The sequence below is a fragment of the Camelina sativa genome, chromosome 17, assembly GCF_030686135.1.
Source record: "Camelina sativa cultivar CO46 ecotype springtype chromosome 17, ASM3068613v1".
Taxonomy (NCBI): Eukaryota; Viridiplantae; Streptophyta; class Magnoliopsida; order Brassicales; family Brassicaceae; genus Camelina; species Camelina sativa.
The window spans coordinates 17,023,288-17,042,071 of NC_141896.1; the positions used below are offsets into that span (position 1 = coordinate 17,023,288).

Here is an 18,784-nt window from a genome sequence, read left to right on the forward strand (position 1 = left end):
CTATGTTATTCAATCATGGATTTTAAAAAGTCTATTAAAATATACTGTTATTGAACTGATGATTTAAAAATCTACTTTAAAATCCATTAAAATCTCTTGTTATTGAACAGATGATTTAAAAATCTACTTTAAAATCCACTGTTATTCAAAACAGTTTTGTGGATTATGATTTTAATAATTTTTAGGATTCCGGAGGATTCTGGAGGATTTGTTTAGTTAAAAATACAGAAATCCAAATCCCATGGTTTTAGGTGGGATTTGAAAGAATTTTACAGAAAATCATATGAAATTCCCTAAAATCTATCAAAATTCTAAATTTTCTAAATCCCATCAAATTCTCCAAAATCATGGTTTGAATACACCCCCCTAAGAATATTTATTAGACTTTTTTGAAAATTTCGTGATTGGTTGGTTGACCTTATGTAAAAGAAGATTTTGTTTCTATAATGTAATTATTTCCTCCTTTAATGTCAATATTTTTCTTGCATAAAAGATCAATAAGCAAATCATCAGTTTTCCAATAATAAAAAAACTTTTTTGTTTTCGAATAAAATTGGAGATGCGTGTGAAGAAGAATGAAATCAATCATGCCAAGAACGTTTAAAAACAAAATCAAGAGTTTAATAAAAGCGCACATATGAACAAAACTAAACAAAACAAAAAAAAAGGTTTTTAATCAATGGTTCATGTAACAGAACCGATAAATATAATAAACTATGTACTGTCATGCTTGCTTGTGGAAGGTGCGCATGCACTTCTCAGTTGTGGTATAGTGATGAGTCTACGACTCAACATAAGTGACTAGCTAGCACAATTAAAAGAACGAGAGCTAATTAAAAACAACATAAAAAAAACAAAAACATATGTCTTTCATGTAGATGATAAATAGAAACGAAATCAATATATCTGATAGATTGGAGTAAACAAACAATTTCATCATCTCTTTTCTTCTTTTTGCGTGGTCATGGTTGGTTGTATTTGCACTAAACTTGGAAGATAAGAAGAAGAGTACACGACAGGTTCCTCCATACTGGGACTCCCTCTGAAACTCACAGTTTTTAAGTATCCAACTCGTCCACTGATAAATGCTATGGGGTATTCAGCGGTCTTTGAGGGTATAAGATCGTGTAAACCGGAAAACACAGCGACGTTCTCTTCCACGTCAATGAAGAAGGCTCCAACTCCCTCGTTAAACCGAGCATCAAGGGTAATGTGTTGGCTTAAATCCACTATTAAAAACTTGCTCCAAGACAAAGCGTTGGGCTCAATCATAATGGTAACCCAAATCTCCAATTTTTCCTTATAATGCATCTGATATAGCACAGCGAGCTGCTCTTCTCGAACACATGAGAGAACCACTGTCACTTCATCATAACAGCAAGGCTCTTCATCTTCATCACACGGAAAAGGCAGACGCGGTACAAGGCTCTCTCTTGTGAAATCAAAACAAAACAAGATATGTTTGAGTCCATCTCCAGCCGCTTCTAAAGCATCAAAGTAGGTATTTCCCTTGGCAGACACGCCTTGACAAAACTCTATTTCCCAGTCGGAAGTGACCTTGAGAACCTTCCATGAATTAGAGCTCAAGTCGTAGATTTCGTACTCAACAAGGTTTTTATATTTATCATCCAAAAACCTCAAGATCTTGTGGTTACGGTTGTTCTTGTCATATCCTAGAGCGTACATGTCATCTCTGTGGAACTTTGTTCTTGGTGCGATCCACCTTGTTTGTCCCAGATAAGGGTTCCACACCACGAGCCTAGACTTGTCCTTGACGACGCATAACAACAAGCCGTTGCAGTGAAAGACTTTAGATATTTCGACTTGATTGAATATATCTACCTGATTTACAGATGGATCCACCAACTCGTCCTCTCCCTTGCGGATTCCTTGAACATCGATTCTTAATGAACAGACCTTAGACTCATTCGTCATGAACCCCACACACTGCTGCCTTGCCGCTGCTTCACCCAAAACCCACTCTTTGGATAAAGCGTTCCATAATTTGCAAGTGGATCGGACTGCTCCCAGAGATGTTATCGGAATCTTGGTGAATATCTTCCCTACCAATTCCGGCGGAAGATCGCATATCATCGTCATTCTTTTCAACAAAAAGCTGTAATTGTACAAATTAGGGTTTTGCCTTTTACTCATGTTTGTTGTATACATAAAGACCAACACGCTGCAAACTGGATACTAGGGTTTTTCTTTTATATAGACAAAATATGTGAGTTCTTGTCCCTTTCCTTTTTCCTTTGATAATATTGTTGCATATTTTTGTAACGTGCCATAATCCTTGTTCGGTTTTCGAGTAAAAGAAAACAATTTTTTTGACATCAAAAAGAGAAAGAAAAACAAAAATATATTCGATGCAACCATGGATCCTTCATTATTTCGCCGGTTCTTGGCAAGAAATACATCTTCGATCCTTACGATAGATTAAAATTCTCTGTTCTTGCTCCTTCAAAAACAAATCATCGCCTTCTCTTTTCTCCTAAAATTGTCCAATGGCACCACCAAAGTAAACTTCTAGCTTCTCCTTTGTTACTCTCTTCTTCATTCTAGCTTCTCCTTACGCAGCTAGCTGTTCCTGTTTGTTCTACAAATGTAACAATTTTGTTTGTGTTTCGATTTTTTCAGGTTGAAGCAGCTGATCTTGTTGTGACCTCAAAAGATGACTTTGATGATGTACGAAGTATTTCTGACTCTTTCTTCTGTGTTTCAAATACGGACACTTATTTGTGTGTTTGGTAATGTGTAAAATAACCAAGAAGCTAAGCTACCACAGTTAAACCTGCGGCTAATGATTCTTTTTTTTTTTTATAGGAATGTGAATATCATTAAAAAATGAAGAGGTGAGGTTTTACAAAAGTTTAACCTACTACAATGTAGCCTTGCCAAAAAAGAAATAAAAAACAAGAGATACATATGCAACGTTGGATACTAGCGAATCCAAAGGATCATCAAATTACGGAAGTGCTTCCTGTGATTTCTCGCAGTTATGGTGTTTCTAATCTCCCTGTCTATATCCTTGAATATTAACTCGGGAGGGATCGAAACCTGATTATGGAGGAGGTGGTTTCTCTGTTTCCAGAGATGATAGATCGCTGCCTGGGCCACCAGTTTCCGAAGGGTTGCTGGAGCAGTAGCATATTTTATCCTTGTCCAGGCGATGAGGGCATCCCAGGTATGAAAAGAGTGTGGTGAAAGGTGAAGTCTGTCTTGAATGAGAGCCCATACCTGTTCACTGAACACACATCTAAGCAGGAGGTGCTCCCTGGATTCAACATAGGTAGAACAGAAACAGCAGTTGTTTGGAATTTGCATTCCCCAGGAAGCTAGCCGATCCCTTGTAGGTAACCAATTTGTTCATCCTTATAAAGATGGGAAGGTGGCCAATTTGTTCTCATACTTAATTCTAATAACTTTTGGTTTTCTATTCGCTTAATTAGCTAGTGTTGTTTATTTACTAGCTGTTGATTTTGTTTATCATGTATATATGAATTTCAAACGGGTCCCTAGTTACCTCTAATTTTATGTAAATAGAAACCTATGCTCCTGCTACTAGCAAGGCTGCAAGCTCTGATGAATTAACTTCTATACTTCTACGAGATCTCATGATCATCACGTTTATTCAGATATTGGCGTTAAATGTACTAATACAACTTGAATTTATCTGTGCTAATAAAACGTAATTAATTAGTCTTTTTTCTATTTTATGTTTAATTAAGAATCTTTTCGATCAGCTTTTTATGTCCTATATTTCATTCATTGACATTAACCATGTGCATGTTGTTTATTTTGGCCGGTTAGTGAAGATGACAAATCTTCACAGAAAAAGGCTAAAGCAGATATAGATACAAAGACGTCTAGAATACAGTGATTTTAGCGAGGAATCTGATGAAGAGGAGAAAGAAATTTAAGCTAAACTATCAGGAACGTACAGACAAACTCAACCAAAGTCTCTTTCTATACTGGATAGAAACCACAAAGAACAAAGCGAGGCAGACATATTTCAGCTAATCAGACAAAGCACAAGACACGGGTTGACCAAGTTTACTTAACTTATAAGGCTGGTTAGTTTTTAAAAAAACCAAAATTTATTTTCAACTGCACGATATAAGAATCGATCAATGAACCTATAAGTGATTCTCAGGCACTTTAACCACTAGACTACTAAGGTACTTTGACATTTTCACGGCCAGTTATTTACTTAATATATTTACGTCCGCAAGCTTGCCTTACTTAGCCTCATGCCCGGCACTGATCAGAACTGATAACCCATGTCATGTTTGCTTGAGAATGGTGCAACAACAATTCATAATAGTGTCTTTTCAATTGAACGAGAAGTTACAAATGCTAAAAACTTGAAAAAGATTAGTAAACTTGAACAAGGTAATAATAATTAATTAATCATCTAAGGTCAAAAAAAATAATAATTAATCATCTGGTTTTTTTCTTTTGCCCGGTAGGTTGATTTGCACTAAACTTAGAGAATAAGACAAAGAGCACACAAGTGGTGGACAAGAAAACTGAATATAAACAATACCTAATAAATTTTAAAATTTGAAATTTCATCATTCAATACCTAATAAAATTTGAATTTCACATATAAAATTTAAAATTTGAAATTTCATCATGCAATACCTAATAAAATTTGAATTTCACATATAAAATTTAAAATTTGAAATTTCATCATGCAATACCTAATAAAATTTGAATTTCACATATAAACAACAAACTAGTTGTTTCACCCCAACGTATTACGTTTGGGCCTTTTGTTGGGCTTATTACTAGAAATGTCGGAAAAAAAAAACCAAAGAATTTCCCCCTCCCACCCCCCATGTTATGCTTTGCTTGAGGATGGTGCAACTACAGTTCATTATATTATGTGGTAAAAATAGCAGTTTGATGTAATGAATTGCTATAAAAATATGACTAATGACACTTTTGTGGTAGATGTTACAGTTTGTATTATTTAATTAAAAATGATTAATAATTATGATTATTAAAAAGTATTAGTGAATACATTTAATAAGATTATAAAATATATATATATATATTAATAAAAAAATATTAATAAAAAATTATAATATATTAATAAAAATAACTACATGCATTTCATAATATTTACAATCTTATGATATTTAGATCTATGCCTAATTTGATTTCAAATGATAAAAAAAAAATTGGCAAAGTATAAGAAATTCAAAATAACTAATAAAGAAGTTATTAAATAAAATTAAAAAAAGAAAAATTTATTTTTATTGATATATGAATTAAACAAAAAAAATTGTTTTACATAACTGTATTTTCATTTTTTTAATTAAAAAAAATAGCTAACTCAACTTACCACATCCTAACTCATGAAAATTTCCATGATGTTGAATAATCTTTTAAGTTAACAATTTTACAAAGGATATACCTCAAACTTGTACATCAACCATAACACATGAATACATGATTATTCAAACTCAACTTCAAAAAATTTAGTTTTGTTCTTGATTGGTAACATTTTTGAATAAACCTTGAGTTAAGTCCATAACAAATTATAATAATCTTTGCAACTCAACTTCAACAATTCATGTTCCAATCAGAGCCATAGTGTCCTTTCAATTGAAAGGGAAGTTACAAATGCTAGAAACTTGAAAAAGATTAGTAAACTTGAACAAGGTAATAATAATTAATTAATCATCTGTTTCTTTTCTTTTGCCCGGTAGGTTGATTTGCACTAAACTTGGACCATAAGACAAAGAGCACACAAGTGGTGGACAAAGAAACTGCCCGGTCTTGTCAGGTTTCCCGAAATCTGGAGATTCTCGGAAACTCACGGATTTAAAGTACCCATCATCTCCAATGATGAAAGCTGTATGGTGGTACTCAAAGGTCTTGGTGGGTTGGAGGTATGTTTCCTTTACATCGAAAACCACAACGACTTTCTCCTCCTCGTCAATGAAGAAGCTCCCAGCTTCAACGCCAAACTGGAAGCCAGTGAGTGGTCTCATATCCACGTTCAAAAATTTGCTCCATGACACCGCATTGGGCTCAATCTTAGTCGTAACCCAAATCTCCAATGTAATTGGATGCAACCGCTGGTATAGCACAGCGAGCTGTTCGTCTCTAACACAAGAGAGGGTCACAGTTTCTTCGACATAAGAGTGAAACGGAAGAGGCAGACGTGGTCCAAATCTCTCTCTTGTAAAATCAAAACAAATTAAAAAATCTTCAATCTCTCTTATGATCATTAAATTTCGACCAAAATCTAATTTCTCTTGAGCAAAAAAGTAAGAATTTCCCTTCAACGACACGCTGCGTTGATAAAACTGTATTTCCCAGTCGGGAGTGACATCGAGAACCCTCTATGAGTCAGAGCTCAAGTCGTATATTTCGTGATTGAGAAGGCGTTCTCTAGGATAATCCACAAACCTCAAGATTTTGTGGTTACGGCGGTTGTTATTATGCAAACTTGTTCTTGGTGCTATCCAATTTGTTTGCCCCAAGTACGGGTTCCACACCACGAGTCTCGAGTGGTCCTTGGCGACGCATAGGACTAAGCCATCGCATTGAATGACTTTGGATATATCAACTTGATTAAGTAGATCTACCTGCTTTATAGATAGATCAAACAACTCGTCTTCGTCGTCCTTGTCCTTGCGGCAGAGATGGAAACGAACTGAGAAAACCTTGGAATCCATCGTCATGAACCCTAAAAACTGCTGCCTTGTCACCGCTGCTTTACCCAAAATCCAATCATTGGTTAAATCGTTCCATAATTTGCAAGTGGATCGCACTGCTCTCAGAGATGTTATCGGAATCCTTGTGAGTATGTTCTCCCCAACCAGTTTCGGTGGAAGTTGGCACATCCTCTTCGTCATTCTTCCAACTCTCGGCAGATCGACGCTGGACAATATTAATTAGGGCTTTCTCTCTTTTACTCTTCTCTCTCTATACGTATTTTTTTTACACATACAATTAATTACGAAATATATATGTCACGTACGTTCTTTCCTTCCTTTTTTTTTCTCTTTTCTTTTTCGTAAAAACATACTCTTTTCCTTTTCCTATGTGAAAAATTTATTCAATATGTTTTTTTAGAAAAATCTTTGGTAACAATATTATATAGTATTTTTTATATTTTTGTATGTGGTAGAGGACAGCTGACAAGGTTGCACCTGTCCATGCAAGATCACGAATCACGATCAAGAACAACTCAAATTTTCACTCCCAGTGAAAGAGACTTCAAGGTAATGAGAGACGAGAGGATATATATAGTATAGGAATCTGCATCTTGTGGAAGCACATGAATTTGAATTGGCAAATAACATAACTAATTAAGAACAGTACAGAGAGTTGTTACTTTTTCTTGGTCTCCGATTATATTTCTCTAATATTGCTTCCTTGGATTCATTTTGGTCTCTAGCAACAACAACATCGTTTTTTCTCTTTACAATGAGCCTGTTCGTTTCGTCGCTGTAGGTAGCTGCGGCTGCGGCAGCCGTAATCATTGTTGTTTGTTTGGTTGCCGCAGGTACCTGCGGCATGACGCTGCGGTAAATGTTATTTCTGATTTTGGACATTAATTAGATGCGGCAATTAAAAATGTTGCGTTTGTCGCAACCGCTGCCGTTGCCGCAGCCGCCAGCATCAACGAAACGAACACGCCCATTTACTATTATGCGGTGCGTTTTATTGTTTTAAGCATTTTGTAGTCTAACTGGTAGACAAAAAGCGTAATAACAAATGTCAGAAGAAAAGACCCAATTGGTTCATTGCGGTTAACTGACATTTCTCCCAAAACACCAATTCCCAAATTTTGTCATCTCTCTCCCCTTTTACAATTCTTTCCGATTTCGTCGGAAATTGAAAAGGAAACCCTAAAATTAGCCAAAAAAACGGATCCGGAAGTGAGGAAAATGCCGTCGCAGATTCTCCAAATCTCACAACTACCTCCTAAATCCTCATCATCATCCACGCAGATGATGTTCAAGTCTTTGATCTACGATGACCCTTCTACGACCCTCCTCCCTTCTTCTTCTCGATTTGATGATAACCACAACTCCGTTAAGCCTCTCCTCTCCCGCGCTTCTAGCTTCAACGGCGCCGTCACTGCTACAAACGGTGGTGGGTTAACTGGCTGGTTTCAAAACAGACGGAGACGATCTAACAGCGATAACTGTCTCTCTGCGTTTCAAGATCATACTAATGGAAGCGACGGTGGTAATAGCGGCGGTGACCGTCAAACTATTGGTCAGGAGGTTGGCCACGCCGCTGCAGAGACCTTCTTGTTGACTCGTCTTTGCTTGAAGCTCTTAAGCTATCTTGGGTATCTCTCTGTTTCCTGTTTTAGATCCGTTCTATCTATCGAAATTGGCTCTTTGATCTTCTTGGGCATTTTTAAATAGATGATCTTTTGGTTTGCAAAGGTTAATAATGATTTGGTTAGTCACTGATCAAAGAAAACTATTGATTCAGGGTAGGTTATAGATGGATTACAAGATTTATGGCACTTGGATGTTATGCATTTCTACTAATGCCTGGCTTTATTCAAGGTTTGAACTTTGTTGACATTTTTATTGTTGGATCTAACTAATCAGGGCTTTATCTCTGTTTTTTATGAGTTAGTAACCTTAAGTTTCATTGCTAAAGGTTTGGAGTTTACTTTGCAGTCGGATATTACTATTTTTTCTCTCCTTACGTTCGCAGAAGTATAGTTTACGGTGATCAACCAAGAAACAGGTCACAATCGCTTTTTAATGGTTTTGTTCATTTCATGAAGATATTTTAGATTTTGTATGTTGATATGATATGATCTAAGTGTTTTTTTTTTTTTTTTGGTTTCTTTAGGCTTGACTTGTATCTACCTAGGAACTCCAATGGTCCAAAACCAGTTGTGGCGTTTGTGACTGGTGGAGCCTGGATTATTGGGTGAGTATGATTCCCTATGAACACTACTTTTCATCTTTATGCGTTGAGGAAGAGGAAAAAGAACTGAGTATTTCCTTACAGAATGTCTTGTGTTGAATCAGTTATAAAGCGTGGGGTTCTCTTTTGGGACAGCAGTTATCTGAAAGAGACATTATTGTGGCATGCATTGATTACAGGTAGTTATGCGTGCTTTTTTTTCTTTTTATTTTTTTCTGCACAATGAATGTGGTGGTTTCTTGTCATATTCCATCAGTTCTCGTTTAGAGTTTCTCGATCTCATTGCCAATATCTCTATCTCACAGGAATTTTCCGCAAGGATCTATTAGTGACATGGTCAAGGATGCTTCTTCTGGCATCTCATTTGTTTGCAATCGTATTGCTGAGTATGGAGGTGATCCGAACAGGTATTACTCCTGTCAACAGTTCTTAGACATGGAATTTCTCAAGTTCTAGAGTTCGTGCTCACTGTTCTGTTTTTTTTTTGTGGTGTAGAATTTATCTGATGGGTCAGTCTGCTGGTGCACATATCGCGGCTTGCACCCTTGTAGAGCAGGTCATTAAAGAGTCAGGGGAGGGGGATAGTGTCTCTTGGAGTAGTGGACAAATAAATGGTTACTTTGGTCTATCTGGAGGGTAAGCAGGATCCTTTCTTTTGCTCGAATAACAGTTGTTAGACAGTGACCATACATTGTGGAATTCAGAGATTGGGTCAAGAAGTTGTTAAAAACAAGTTAATTTACTTATCTGAGTATAGATCTATGTTCAACTCCAGTTCTTATTTAGCCACCAAGGTCTTTTGTAGAAATGCTAGGCAATTTATTGAACCCTGAGGAAGTGGTCAAATATTAACGTAAAGAAGCAAGTAGATTCCTGCCTTCTATCCAACTAAAGCCAAAAAAATTCTAATGTGAGGCCACACATAATCTGTTTGTCTATTTTTAACAAACTTCGTGATCGTGATCTACAGGTACAACCTTTTGAGCCTTGTGGACCACTTCCATAGCAGGGGTCTGTACCGTTCCATCTTTCTAAGGTATAATACTTTCTCCTTTCAAATCTTGGTGTTGCCTACGCTACTCAACCTGGCCAGTAGAGCAGCCTGGAATTTTACAGTTTTATTTGTGACTTTTGTTTTTCCTCAGCATCATGGAAGGAGAGGAATCATTAAGGCAATATTCTCCTGAACTAGTAGTGCAAAACCCAGATCTCAAACACATTATTGCTCGTCTCCCACCTATTATCCTATTCCATGGTACTGCTGACTACTCCATCCCTTCAGATGCAAGGTATGATTAAATTTTTGTGTGTACTTGTCTATCTTAGGTATTTCAGACGGTTGATGTGATGATTGAACTTCTTGTCATTATCTCTGCAGTAAATCTTTTGCGGAAACCCTCCAGAGGCTTGGAGCGAAAGCAGAAGTGATCCTTTATGAAGGGAAAACTCACACGGATTTGTTTCTTCAGGTACAACGGCTTGTCTTTTGTGTTTTGATTTTAAATGTTTGGCCGTACAAGAACCTCAATATTGATCTAGAAACTTGGTTATCTATGTTAGGATCCGATGAGAGGTGGCAAAGACGAGATGTTTGAAGATATAGTATCAGTAGTTCTGGGAGAAGATCAAGAAGCTACTGGTAAAAGCGTAGACAGAAGGCGTCTTGTGCCTGAATTCATGTTGAAGTTGGCTCACTGGGTCAGTCCGTTCTAACTCCGACACTCTTATCTCCCAAAAGATCAGATGAAGTAAATTCCTTTTTCCAAGATACTGACACGCCAGTGTGCATATTACTTAACAAGGAAGCAGATTCAATATACTCTAACGACAGATGTTTGAACTTTGATGATGAGGAGGAATTGATGATATTGTATCCCAGTTTGCATTATTTTGTCATACAGTGTGTTATTTGTAACAACAAATGCAGTAAAGAAACAAGTCTTTATTGACTTTTTTTGTCTCATTAGACTATCTTCGGTCTTCTCCTTTCTTCTCTACTCATTCATTATTGGTTTGGTTGTACCTATTTCTGGGCAGCTGTTGACTTTTCTACCGTTATACAAAGTGCCAAACCAAAGTCATTAACCAAGAAGTTACGAGAAAACAAAGCCAGCCAAACGAATTAAGCTGGAGTCCTACTAAAACAAATGGACTTAAACTGTTCGTGATTCTATTGCACTTCACTACTTAATATCCAACGGTTTAATGTACAGAACAACAATAGAAGCAAGGAAGTGGAAAGATGAAAAGAAGAAAAGGAGTCATATGCAGAGGTTTGTCTGCGAGCACACACAGTAGTTCAAAACAAAGCAAAATGAGACCAAAGTGTGTCTTAACCAGTGTTCCTCATTCCAGCTGCAATACCGTTAATGGTGATGAGCAATGCATCCCTGAGCTTATTGTTGTCATCATCACGTCTTAGCCTCTTGAGGATCTCAACCTGCAGCATGTTCATGGGGTTCAAATACGGAAGTCTACTCTCTATCAGCTTTTTCAGGCTTCGATTATTCTCCGAGAGCTTTTCATGGCCGCTAATCACAAGTACATACTTCTCAGTAGTCAGCAGTTCCTTTCTGAGCTCACTACCAATTCCTCTTCTATTCTCTGAGACAAGCTCTTCATCGTAGTGTTTGGCTATTGGAATATCTGCTTTAGCTAACACCATCTCTATAAGGTCTATGGTCGACTGAAAGAAGGGCCATTCTTTGTACATTGCTTGGAGATCATCAGCGTGACCCTTCTCACAGACTCCTTTCAGACCAGCTCCTACACCAAGCCAAGCTGGAAGGACAAACCTTGTCTGTGTCCAGGCGAAAACCCAAGGGATAGCTCGAAGATGTCCTATCCCTGATGAGCTCTTTCTTCGTGTTGGCCGGCTTCCAATGTTGAGGAAACCAAGCTCTGCCTGTGGTGTTGCCTCTTGGAAGTAGGTAAGGAATTCTGGGTTTTCATAGACCGTGCTTCTGTAGTTTTGGCAGCTTATGTTTGAAATATCTTCCATTAGGCTCCGCCATTTTTCTTCTCGTGGTGGCTGAGGAGGCTGCAATGTAGCAAGCAGCACCGCGGTTGTGTAAATCTCTAGCTGCCTAACAGCCGTCTGTGGTAACCCGAACTTGGCTTGCACCATCTCACCTTGTTCTGTGGAACGGAGAGTACCCTGCAAAGTCAATGCAAGACTGTACGTGAGGACTTTGGCTGAAAAATGAGAAAGACTGTCCATATGGGTAAGTAACTTACCATTACAGACCCTGGAGGTTGGGATTGTATGGCAAGATAAGTTGGGCCACCACCTCGCCCAATACTCCCTCCTCGTCCATGGAATAAGGTAATTTTGATTCCAAATTCATTGCAAGCAGCCACAACATCCTCCTGGGCTTTGTAAAGTTCCCATGCTGCAGTAAAGCGTCCAGCATCTTTTCCAGAATCCGAATATCCAACCATCACCTGCACATAATAAAGTTGTAAATCTTTTCAGACAGAGCATACCCCAAATACATAATTGGTTGAAGTCAAGCATATCTACCTCTTGGTGGGAGGTGTGGTTCTTTTGGATGTGTTCTCTGTACCAATCGATTGATAGCAATTTTCTTATTACAGAGCCAGCGCCTCTTAAATCTTTCACCGTCTCAAAAAGAGGCACCACTCGCAGTCTATCATATAACAAAAATAAATCAGCATACTAATAACTTATGCCATCAAATTGAGAGACAAAGACATAGACAATAACCCCCAGATGAAATCACCAGTATATGTAAGTATGCATAGGGAAAATTGATTAACAAATGAAGTATTCCTACAAGAAATTAAACTCACGTTCCAGCAGGACATGGTCTTCCCAGCTCGCCACTGACGGCAAGACGAGCATCTTTCTGCAGAAGCTCCACAGCGAGGACATCACTTGCCTACAAGTAGCAAAAAATCAATGTCATCAGCTACTCGTCCAAGTTAGCTTCAGCAAAGAAATGACTGTGAAAGACTGAAAGCTTTCATACATTTGAAGCCATAGAAATCACGTAAGCTCCAAGTGATTCACTTCCTAGCTCAGCAGCAACCCGGAAGGTATCTAGTACTTCTTTTACTTCAGGACCAACCTGAAAGGTTCAGTAGTTTTCTTAATGGTGTTAAACACACAAAAATACAGATAACGTGATCAGAGACCACTTTCGTATCATCATATTGGCCTTCCTACATACAAGTTATTTGATTAATCCTTTTGGTCTAACAGTAAGATAAGCTGTAATTACTACCTAAAATTCATAATTCTTTTCAGAGTCATGAGACTAACATAAAAAGAAATTCACAGTGAGTGTTACCTCAATATTTGGAGGGACAAGGGGTCGTTTCCCTTTCAACTCTCTTGTCAAAAACTCCAGTTTCTTATCTTCATCCCATTCACTATATGTGCCCATGTCCAAGTATGTCGTAATTGCATCCAACGCTTCAGAATGCCTTGCAGCTTCCTGATTAATGAATCCTAGATCAGACAGGTATCACAGAAAGAGAGCCAAAACAAGAAGGAAAAGAAACGCACCTGGCGCAAATCAAGTTTCATCAAAACCATGCCAAAGGTAGCAACTCTACGGATCAGATCAGAAAGCCGGCCATCGGCTAATACTCCGGCATCAGATGATTGCTGAGAAAAGAACAAATTTCACGTATCAAGTTCATGATTTTTTAATGCAATTGCAAAGACAACTTCGCATCAAGCAAGATCATACCAGAGATTCATAGCAGAGGAGTAGCGGTTCCAGAAGTTGGTCTGATGTTTCATAGTAATCCCAAGGATCGTATTCACAGGGGAGACCCTCAAGAAGAAGTTCCAGAAGTCTCCGTGTCTTCAGAAGCTGTAATCACAAATCATTAATGGTAAGAGTCATTTTACTCAAGATAATAGAATGTCTCAAGATGGTTTAAAATTTGTAATAGTGAGAAGACTGGTAAATTATTTACAAGTAGCTCAAGATAAATGCCCTGGAAAATTAGACATGAACTCTTTTCACATTTTTACGATGGTAAATCCGGCTCTTTGCATGAACTTAATGAGAAAAAATTAGAAGGATCAGCACCTTTTCCTTTACTTCTCCAAGAACAATCCGATAAGGAGCAATTCCAGCTCGTTTTGGTGGAGTTGGTTCTAATAGCTTCTGAAAACTGGTCCTCCCATTCTGAGACTCCGCAAATAGTTTCTTCTGAAGAAGTTGAGAACTCGAGGAAGAAGAACCTCGGGGAGTAAGACTTTGCTGAGAGCCATTAGAGTTGACAGAAGTTCCATTAGCTATCCTTATTTGCAAACTTTGGCCTGAGCCATTACTAGAAATCCCCTGAACGTCCTATTTAAGGAAAAAAAATCAAACGAACTATCAAAAACAGACAAACTCAGCCAGAGTATATTTACTGGATACAACCATACAGAACAAGAAGTCAAACGTATGTCAGTCTTTAAAGCTATGCTTCACCTGACGGTTGAGTGGCATATAATCTGTCACAGGAACTTCAAGTTTGGGATACTGTGATTCACCACATTCTGCAAGTAGGAGATTGGAAACTTAGTAAGACGAGGCGTGAATATAGAAGAAAATCTGTATGCATGCTTGAATAGTTTTATAGAAAGAGGGCAGCCTATGCATGAAATCATTTACCAGCGCATGAGGGGAGGTCAGCTCTAGGTGGAAGTTGAGTAGGTAGAGATAAGCCCTGCTGGGTTGGACCTTTTTGTTGGCTTCTACCAACATTTGGACCCCTACTTTCAAGGTGATCTTGAGAAGATGCTTCTGAGGAGAAAAATGAACATATTGAAGTTTTGTGTTCTCAAGAATCAAGAAAAAACTGAGACGTTAGATGTCCCCCAGTAGCATACCTTTTTCAAGAATCTCATCTGCCAATCTTGATAATCTATCGCTGCATCGATTCATAGACAATTCAAATCTTAAGCTATCGATCTCTCTTATGTACAGATCAATAGCCATCCACCTAGACATTAGTGATACTTCTTTGGTGACCTGACAATTTATTATAAAAACCATGTGTGTTAGCAAGTTAATCCTAATATTTCTCTTTACCAGCCATATAGTAACCCTATCTTAAAACAATGTAGCAATACCACGCGAAGCTCGCATTCTCAATACATAAACTGATTATTCAGGGGAAAAGGAAATATACTGAAGGCTCACCTTCGCCGTGACATTTGGATTTCCATCTCTATCACCACCCATCCAGGAACCAAACTTTATTGGGGTACAAGTTAATGGGAGTGGCTTTCCCGTGAGCTGAAGAGGACATAGGGAATGTCATTGTGTCAGTATCAAGTCACTTTAGCAATCAGACTTTGCAATAAATGAGAAAAACAAGTAAAACCTTCTTCAACGAACTGCTGACACGACGCAAGTAATGTGGTACAGCTTTCCAAAGGGATTGTTCAACAATGTTCAGACCTGACACAAGGGAATAACACATGCTTGGAGCAGAACCTTGGTTTATCAAAGTAAACTTTTTAGACAATTACAAACTTTTAGTTAGCATACCAGCCCTAGCTTCATCCACAGGAGTAGGTTTCTGACGTCTAAGTTCATCAGTCTGCCACAGTGAAGTTATCTCCCTAACCTTTTAAACGAAATGAAATTATTAGCAATACTACTTCAGCAGAGAGACTCGGGGAATATGTCGAGGAATGAGGCAGAAAGTACCAGATCCTCAATAACCGTTTCTCGATCTTCAAGTCCAAGGTCTGGTCTATCGTTATATTCTAGAAGATGCTGCAAGTAGTATCTTATTTCAATTCAAAAGTCCAAAGACCATAAACCTAAGATTGCTAGCAATCAATGTCAGCATTAGCAAAAACTTACAGCCATTCTAATATGTTTGTACTGCAAGGTTCGCCGGTTGATTTGAGTGGGGTGTGCAGTAAGAACAATTTCAACCCCCTGTATTGGATAAAGTTTAGTAAATTGGCTTTACTTTGCATTGAAATGGGAATCTTTGAACTTAATCTTGCAGTTGAAAGTTACCAATCTATCAGAAATATCGAAACAGGATGAATGGTAAAGATGAAAAGAGTATCACAGCAAGAAAAAACAATGAAGTATACCTGCTTGCAAACTGTGTCGTAGAGCTCATCAGGGGAAATTCCACCTTGCAATAGCTTACTGAACACATCGTTGCATGATCTGGAAAGCTGTGGAACGTTACAGACTTTACGAACTCTGCAATTAAACGATCAACCAATCGTTAGGCTTCAAAGAGGGGTTAAGTAAAGCAAAACATAAAATTCTCCCAAGTATCTTTGAAACGACGATCATAGACTAAAATGCTTTAATTCATTTTGATATGTGGAGGTCACTTATAGTTAACACCTGTGATGAGTTTCAGCAATCCCCATCAAATTAAGAAAATGGCTGAACGCACGAGCCAGTGTCAATGCTTCCTCCAGTGACATCTTGGATATTTCAGAAGTCAGTTGCTTCTCCAAAAGCTCAGCTGTATCTTCAATACCAGCAAGACGAAGATTCAAAGCACTCTGAAAAATCAAAAAGCCAAACCAATATAGTATCATCATTCACAGGGTCGACGATAGCAAGAAACTTCATCGTAAGAATCCAGAATCCAACAAAGGAAAAACGATAACAAAAACGCATAAACCAGATCTTAAACGAATCGAGGAATCTCGAATGTGTGAATCAAAAACACAAACACGAACAACAAACCAAAACACTTTTCGTCAACCACAAGCAATTCGTAAAAAACTATATTTCCATTTCCTTTTCAAACAAACCGATCGGAGGTTACATACATGAATCATATCGTTCTTCCACCTTCTATGTACAAAAAAAAAAAACGGATCAAACACTGCGTCAGAATCCATTCTCAGTTCTCCAGACGGATCGGAGAAAGAACGGTACCGCTTCTCAAAAAAAAAAAAAAATCACAACGGAGGTTCGAAAACAGAGAGAGAGAAGTCAAAAAAAGGAAACCTGAGCGAGAATACGAGTCCGTTCGATTTTCTCCATGAAATCGGAGCCGACTTCTCTGAGCAAGACGTCGTTGAAGAGACTACCGAGCAACTTACAGTCATCCTCGAAGCTCTGAAACGAAATCTCCTCCGCGATATCGTCCGTCGTATCCGTCATCGTTGTTAGATTCCCCCTGAGAAACCTACCTTTGACCGTCGTTGACTAGACCTGTGTGGGAGAGAGTGTGAAGAAGAGAGAGAGATCTTTTTTTGGTGTGAAGAAAATGCCGTACAAAGCGAGTGATATATATCTGGTCTGTTGTAGGTAGGACCTACGTACAATTTTCCAAAGCTATCAGATATTGACACGCGTCGTTTCGCAACTGTGAATAATATGGCGGTGTCAATGTGTGTGATTCCCAATTTTGGACTGTTTTGACTTTTTTTTTTTTTTTTTTTTTTTTTGGTCCAAATTAAGTTGAAGTGTATGAGAAAGTTTATATTTTAACTGAAAACCAAAAGAAAAACTCGTTACAGATCTTTACAATGAAATGAAGATAGAAACGTTACAAATCATGGGAACTCATATCTCATTTATGAGTTATTGAGGATTTTTATAAAAATTTGACGGATTTTGAAGATTGTAAAAAGTTTAAGGTGGGTAATACTATATACATGACATCCATTATGTTAAGCTTTAGCTCAATTATTAAAAGGTTGTAATCATGTCTCATAGATGATTGGTTCTTTTGTTCCCTCTTATAATGATGGTATAGAGCGCGGCCAAATATACTAGTTTTGTGGATAAACTATAGACTCTAAATTATTATTCCCAACTTGAATTGTGATTTTTAAAGATGCTATACGTCATTTTCGTTACAGACCATCTATATGTATATGAACAAAAACCACACTGTCCTAGTCTCCCTTGAACACGAATAATTGAATATAAGTCCAAATCCTATTGGGAAATTTGACATAATTATAAGTTTGAAAATGGAACGTAAAGTATAACTATTAATGTTAAAAATTAAATAAAATAAGTGTGGATATTGATTGTTGGTGTCGCGTATATATATATTGCACAATTCGACTCATTTCATTATTAAGATTGTCATCTGGTGAGAAGGTCCAGAAAGGTCAAGATTCACGTATTTAGCTTGTGAATGGTCAAATGATCAACATAAATTCTTGAGATTTAATTCTCGAATTAAGGACCATTAATGACACATTAAGGATGAAGTTATGATATTAATTGGAGATGTAGGTTATAATACAATTCTTGGACCTTGGCAAATAATTAAAAACCTAGAAAAACTTTTCATTCATCACTATTTTTACTGTATTCGTTCAAAATTATAAATATACAAACACTTTTACACATCTTTAGTCCAATTTGATTACATGTCATCTATAACCCAATTAGACTTGAAGTTAGGCATGTCTCTTGGTTGTCCATCCTTCTTTACCTTGACTTTGGATTTAACAGTTGACATTGTAAGTTGAAACCGAAGTTGAAACCGAGGATGAACACAAGTGAAAGTGTGAATGCAAGTTAGGTTGGAAAAAAAAAGATTACCACTGATAGTGAAAAATATGAAGTTAAGAAGTATGTTTCTAAGCTAGCAGATAATCTTGTTTGAACTAATCGAAAGTGTTTATGTAATTTACCGCATTATTATTTCTTGCCCGACTTTGTTATCTATCTTTACAACTATTGCTGGTGCGTTTTTGCAAGTTTTGTAACGAGAACATTTTTCACTCTTCGTTCATGATGTGATTGTCTTCCTTTTCTATGTATACTTATGTGGATTTTCATTTGATGGTGATACTCTTCTATGCATACTTCCTTTACTATGTATATTCAATTAATCATATTATTTTGGTCTTTTTGGCAATCTTTTGGGATTGGTGGTA

General features: G+C 37.4%; 3 protein-coding genes and 3 pseudogenes across 11 annotated transcripts; 1 reads left to right on the forward strand and 5 right to left on the reverse strand.

The window, feature by feature from the left end:
- Positions 1 to 781: 781 nt before the first annotated feature.
- LOC104759433 (F-box/kelch-repeat protein At1g24800 pseudogene) lies at positions 782 to 2,100 on the reverse strand (annotated as a pseudogene).
- An 825-nt stretch (positions 2,101 to 2,925) lies between these two features.
- Positions 2,926 to 4,341, reverse strand: LOC109129888 (uncharacterized). The gene has a single exon (XM_087494074.1). It carries the CDS (start codon positions 3,325 to 3,327, stop codon positions 2,944 to 2,946), a length of 384 nt encoding a protein of 127 aa, XP_087350200.1. The 5' UTR covers positions 3,328 to 4,341; the 3' UTR covers positions 2,926 to 2,943.
- A 1,088-nt stretch (positions 4,342 to 5,429) lies between these two features.
- On the reverse strand, positions 5,430 to 6,943 carry LOC104759434 (putative F-box protein At4g17200 pseudogene; annotated as a pseudogene). The gene has a single exon (XR_015587648.1). The product of XR_015587648.1 is annotated as a putative F-box protein At4g17200 pseudogene (transcript).
- Positions 6,360 to 6,875, reverse strand: LOC147923901 (F-box/kelch-repeat protein At1g24800 pseudogene; annotated as a pseudogene).
- A 779-nt stretch (positions 6,944 to 7,722) lies between the features above and the next one.
- LOC104756931 (putative isoprenylcysteine alpha-carbonyl methylesterase ICMEL1) lies at positions 7,723 to 10,885 on the forward strand. 7 transcript variants are annotated; one of them, XM_010479594.2, is made up of 11 exons: positions 7,723 to 8,323; positions 8,473 to 8,549; positions 8,667 to 8,736; positions 8,845 to 8,925; positions 9,027 to 9,101; positions 9,228 to 9,329; positions 9,418 to 9,558; positions 9,893 to 9,958; positions 10,068 to 10,211; positions 10,301 to 10,391; positions 10,483 to 10,885. In XM_010479594.2, the coding sequence occupies exons 1-11, from the start codon at positions 7,914 to 7,916 to the stop codon at positions 10,633 to 10,635; spliced, it is 1,410 nt and encodes a 469-aa protein (XP_010477896.1). In that variant the 5' UTR covers positions 7,723 to 7,913; the 3' UTR covers positions 10,636 to 10,885. The 7 variants fall into 7 exon arrangements, with proteins under 7 accessions (XP_010477896.1, XP_087351996.1, XP_087351995.1 ...); XM_087495870.1 differs by having other exon boundaries at positions 7,724 to 8,323; positions 9,007 to 9,101; XM_087495869.1 differs by having other exon boundaries at positions 7,736 to 8,323; positions 8,478 to 8,549.
- A 185-nt stretch (positions 10,886 to 11,070) lies between these two features.
- Positions 11,071 to 17,158, reverse strand: LOC104756949 (phosphoenolpyruvate carboxylase 4). Of its 2 annotated transcripts, none has more exons than XM_010479617.2 (20): positions 16,890 to 17,158; positions 16,272 to 16,435; positions 16,007 to 16,121; positions 15,765 to 15,842; positions 15,606 to 15,674; positions 15,444 to 15,522; positions 15,277 to 15,353; positions 15,093 to 15,188; positions 14,780 to 14,921; positions 14,562 to 14,690; positions 14,379 to 14,446; positions 13,989 to 14,252; positions 13,641 to 13,766; positions 13,454 to 13,555; positions 13,236 to 13,382; positions 12,915 to 13,013; positions 12,736 to 12,824; positions 12,446 to 12,572; positions 12,160 to 12,366; positions 11,071 to 12,079 (listed from the first exon to the last, which is right to left on the reverse strand). In XM_010479617.2, exons 1-20 carry the CDS (start codon positions 17,043 to 17,045, stop codon positions 11,255 to 11,257), a joined length of 3,159 nt encoding a protein of 1,052 aa, XP_010477919.1. In that variant the 5' UTR covers positions 17,046 to 17,158; the 3' UTR covers positions 11,071 to 11,254. The 2 variants fall into 2 exon arrangements, with proteins under 2 accessions (XP_010477919.1, XP_010477918.1); XM_010479616.2 differs by having other exon boundaries at positions 14,562 to 14,693.
- Between the last annotated feature and the right edge of the window lie 1,626 nt (positions 17,159 to 18,784).